The sequence below is a fragment of the Lutjanus erythropterus genome, chromosome 3 (genome assembly GCF_056507025.1).
Source record: "Lutjanus erythropterus isolate fLutEry1 chromosome 3, fLutEry1.hap2, whole genome shotgun sequence".
Taxonomy (NCBI): domain Eukaryota; kingdom Metazoa; phylum Chordata; class Actinopteri; order Lutjaniformes; family Lutjanidae; genus Lutjanus; species Lutjanus erythropterus.
In genome coordinates, this window is record NC_139319.1 from 16,242,379 (window position 1) to 16,247,077 (window position 4,699).

At 39.1% G+C, this 4,699-nt stretch overlaps 1 protein-coding gene across 2 annotated transcripts; it reads left to right on the forward strand.

Annotated features, from left to right (window-relative positions):
• The first annotated feature begins 864 nt into the window (after positions 1-864).
• Positions 865-4,296, forward strand: hemgn (hemogen). Of its 2 annotated transcripts, none has more exons than XM_084715195.1 (4): positions 865-1,059; positions 1,718-1,808; positions 3,025-3,707; positions 3,801-4,296. In XM_084715195.1, exons 1-4 carry the CDS (start codon positions 996-998, stop codon positions 3,911-3,913), a joined length of 951 nt encoding a protein of 316 aa, XP_084571321.1. In that variant the 5' UTR covers positions 865-995; the 3' UTR covers positions 3,914-4,296. The 2 variants fall into 2 exon arrangements, with proteins under 2 accessions (XP_084571321.1, XP_084571322.1); XM_084715196.1 differs by having other exon boundaries at positions 1,718-1,796.
• The last annotated feature ends 403 nt before the right edge of the window (positions 4,297-4,699 follow it).

Consider the following 4,699-nt stretch of genomic DNA (forward strand, 5'->3'; position numbering starts at 1 on the left):
ATAAATGTAGAAAGTGTGTGTGAATTGCAACAAGCTCTTTCAGTGCAGACGTGAGTGAATTTAACCAAGAGACCCTCAGCATTTCCCCTACAGTGCTGGAGGCAATTGGCGGTTGAGTGTTATTTACTCTGCTGGACAGCTTCTTTCTCTGAGTGGCTCAAACACACACATCAGGGCTCAATGTGCTGTGAGAAGATTGAGAACACACCCCAACTGAGCAGCTCTCCATCTGTAAGATAAGATGGGTATGCCCCGGCCTACTCCAGTCGAAGACAGGATTTTTTTGCTTCATCGAATGGCTTTTCAACAGTGTAGCTGCCTGGAGTACTTTATAATATGTTGCTCTATTAGAAAAAGACAGAATCAGCATGGATACAAGTGGATTTATTGATGATTATTGTTATTTTTTGTACAGAAAGCAACATGTAGGGCTCATAATCAGAACTTCATTGATTTTCTTTTACCTGTTTTGTGATCTCCAACAATATCAGCCATTTCAGATATTGAATATTTGTCTAAATTTTGTCCAAGTATTTTTTTTGCCATTGCTAAGCAACAGCAACATTTTAACTTTACTATCAGCTGCTTGCATAAACATGCATGCAAAACAGAAAAATCAGTTTTATTTTCCAGTTTATTTAAACCAGCATTTCACACAAATGATTGTTGCTTTATTTTTGAGTCTAATAACCCTGCTTCTGTATGTATTTCCGCCATTTACCACATATACCCATTTTCTCCCTATCACACACTGCCCACACACAACTTGCTCCAGTCTTTTTTTTTTTCTCTCTGTCTGTCAGTGCTGTGCCAACTCCTACAGCTTTACAAATATGATAAGACCAAAGCTGCAAGAACTCTTCCAGCACTACGGTAATGGTTAACCAGATAATTCATTTAGGGGTGGGAATAGAAAACAGTCAGAAGTTATTCTGCCTTCGCCTCTGTGCTCTCCCGCCGTCAATGAGTTGAATCCATTCATAGCAGGACTCAGAATGGAGGAGACGTCGCAACAAGAGAGACAAGAGTTGGAATATAAAGATCCGAATGAGGACCAAGGTTAGTTTTTTTTTTTTTTTTAAAGTCTTTTCTTCTTTTGAAAACATGTACTTCTTTCCAGACTAGAAAGTTCAGTGAGATTGTTATTCATTTGCATACAGTGTGGTGTCTTAAGGTCAACTCAGACTCAAATATTTTAATCAAAGCTGTGCTGCTACAAATAAAAGACAAGTTTAGTCTTTTTATGTAATTGTGTGTTAAACTTTAAAGGCAGAATGTGCAGGATTTGTGTAGTACTGTTTGCAAAGGCACTAGAAATATAGTTGATTGTTGAGCCTCATTCCCAGGTCACCAAAGACAGACACTTTGGGTTGGTGAAAGGTCCTGCACATATCAAAAATAATGAGAAAATAAGAAAATATAGGCAGAGGGCTGTGCTCTGCACCATACACGTACAGTGGGTCATAGGTGATGATTGAGAGGGATTATTTTTATATGAGTCTATATTGTTTTTAAGTAAAATTCTGCACATCATGCCTTTAAAGTGGAATTGTTTCTGTCAGAGACTTGCCAGGGCGTAGCTAAAAGAACCATGTCATAAACCACATCTCTACATGCCATCAGTCACTCATATTTACCAGGCATGCGTAAAAAAAATACTGCTCTGCTGCATACCTTTGATTTTATACCGCCCTTTGAACGGGTTTCTGTTTTATAGGTGGGATCCGTCGCCGATTGCGGGACAGGGATCTTCTCAGGAAGAGAAAGGCCGAAGCAGAAGAGAAGGAAACTAACCAGTGGGTTTTTGGGTAAATTTATAGAGAAGTGCAGTCAATGTTAGTACAGTGACCTACATCTACAGCTGTGTTCACTTGGAGTTATCATGATGGGTTTGGCAATGTAGACAAATCCTTTACACTATAAAAAAAGTTGTGAAAGCTCACTAGATTTTGGAGTTTAAAGTCAAACTCAAAAACTTAAAGTTTTGCTGATCTATAATCTTTTGTTTACCCCCCCCCCCCCAAAAAAAAATCGCTATTAAAAAAAATATTTGCTTTCACTTCAATGGCTTTACTCAATAATTTGAATTGAAATACTTTTTCTGATGGTTTCTATAACTCAAAGATTTGGGTTTTTTAAAGAAGGAACATAAATGATCTAACTAACAGATTAGTAGTTGGTAAAACTTTCTCAAAACTGAAAAATTTTGAATTGAAACCAAAACTAAAAAAAATTACTGCAGTAAGTTGCCTTGAAATTTTGAATTGTCTCAACTTCTTACAGTGTAATTTCAAGGCAACTGGCTTCTCAAGATTTTTGAATTTTGATTCAAACTCAAGTTCTGTAATAAGCTAAACAAAGTTTTGTCTACCTGTACACTTTTGTTGATATTATTTATTTATTTGGATAAAGTTGAATCTTTGGAAATTAAATGGTTGCAACTGAAAATATTGAATTAACTATTATTCACTTTCACTTCAATGAATTTACTTATTTTTTGAACAAAAAAGTTTTTGATTCAAATTTATCTAAAGAACAAAATCAAATCTTCTTAACAAAACATTATTAGTTGGTAAAACATTATCAAAACGGAGTCTGACTTCAAACTCAAAAATCTATTTTAAGTATGTAAGCTGCTCTGACATTTTGTGTTTTCTCAACCTTTTTGTTTTTTCAATGTACAAATTCAAGTACTTATATAATGACAACACAGTCAGTTACTGTTTTAAAGCAATGGAGAGTACAAATAGAACTTTAAGCATCAGTTTGGAAGGTTTAGTCAGGCTTAACTTGCATTATAAAACACTGTACTCAACAATGTGAAAGCATTATCAGCTGCTTATCACTCCTCTGCTTTATATTGAATGTGGAGCAAGAGGAAACCAAAGGTTGCTCTGGTGTTTCTATTGACGCCCCAGATTCAGGTCAAGGACTTTGTACTATTAGCTTTGCAGAAGTATCACAAAGAGCTAATATCAATGTCCACTGTAGTTGAGGTTGATTTCAATGGTTGTACTCTTTCAGGGTGGAGAGCCAGAGGAAACGACCGAGGGCTGCAGGGGACAGGAGCGGCACGAAGAAGAGAGGGAGGCCCAGGAAGACTGGAGTCACACCGGAGATATCTGTCATTCAGGAGGAGGCAGCAGAGCCTCAGGAAGCAGGTCCTGCTGTCGTGGTGGAGCCTGAACCCTCTGCAGAGTTCATCCCAGATCAGATATCAGCTTCATCTCTAACCCCCTTACTCGACGTGGAATCACAACTAGCACCTGCTGCCCCAACTCCTGCCCCTGCTCCTGCCCCTGCTCCTGCTCCCCTGCCACTGTTTGGATCCATCCAGAGCCCCCTCTTTGGTCCCATTCTGACTCCTCCAGCTCCACCAGTCAACCCGACTCCAGTCCTTTTCTCACCCTCCGTTCCCGCTCCAGCTCCCACCAAAGATCTAGACGCAGCTCCAATCCCTGTCCAAGATTTGGATCCGGCGGCAGATGCAGCTGCAGATGCAGCTCCAGATGCTGTTCCGGTCCCCGCCCTGGGCCAAGACCCTGATCCAGTTGTAGCTCCTGCTCCTCGCGCAGCTCCTCCCCAGGTGGAGGCCCTTTATGTGGAGTCACAAGACAGGGAGGATCTTAACCAGGTCCTGATTGAGGACTTGGGCCCAGATGAGGAGGAAGACATTCCTGTATCTCAAGACAAAAGAGCTGATGAAGGTAATAAAGAGGATGTTTACACACATGAAACATGAAACACTGGTGTTTGAAGGTCTTAAAACTAACTGCATCCTCTTTGCCTGTCTTTTTCAGATTTGAATGGGACACCGTCCATCAGTGTACCTGAACAAAACAAAATGTTCTCAGTTCCCACCTTGTCCTCGCCGCCTCCTCCACAAGAATATCTCCCAGGAAATTCATTTTAATTTACCAAAACACACATTTCAGATACTGCCTGGAAAGCAGACTGCATCCATTGTCAGAGTTTGTACCTGAGCATTATTCTGGTTAGTGTGCAGCCTGCTGCCGGCTGAGCAGAACTAACATGTTGAGCACGTGCATCACTTATTTGACAAATGTATGAATTCAAACCAAACCTGTACGCTTATTTATTCTGGTTTGTGCTTCACGGCGAAGCTCAGGAAGTCTGTTTTGTATTTTGCATAAAGTAAACAGCAAATTTTGCCTGCTTTTATTTAAAAGTAAATGGTATTAATCAATGGTAATTATGTATTTGTAATTATGGATTTCTTTGATTGAATTTTATAAAAGTTGTTTTTCACTGAATAAAATAAACTGCTTACAATCATCCGACTGTGGTCTTTATTATTACAGACATACAGAGTGTAACTGTGACAAATCAAATCCAGCCAAAGTGTTTATTGTCATGTGCACAGTTGAAACAAGTCGCCCTGTACAATGAAATGCTTTCTTTGCCTTTCACTCTGAATGCCATTTAACAATGAAACATTCATAAAACAGAAAAGACTTTGCAAAATGTATAGCTGCAAAAACATAAGTCTATCAAGAACCTACAAAAAAATAGATATAAGAGGAGAATGTGGGGAGTGTAAGTGTGCAGAGTACAGTGGGTATTACATATATACTGTATATATATCTATATCTATATATATAGATATATATATATACACACACACACACACACACACACACACACACACACACACACACACACACACACACACACACAC

What these genes read in the sequence shown, in the direction of transcription:
- hemgn (XM_084715195.1), top strand. Translation starts at nt 996, where the DNA reads ATGGAGGAGACGTCGCAACAAGAGAGACAAGAGTTGGAATATAAAGAT. An exon ending in AGATCCGAATGAGGACCAAG is followed by an intron (nt 1,060 to 1,717) that starts GTTAGTTTTTTT and finishes TCTGTTTTATAG; the next exon opens with GTGGGATCCGTCGCCGATTG. An exon ending in AGACAAAAGAGCTGATGAAG is followed by an intron (nt 3,708 to 3,800) that starts GTAATAAAGAGG and finishes TGTCTTTTTCAG; the next exon opens with ATTTGAATGGGACACCGTCC.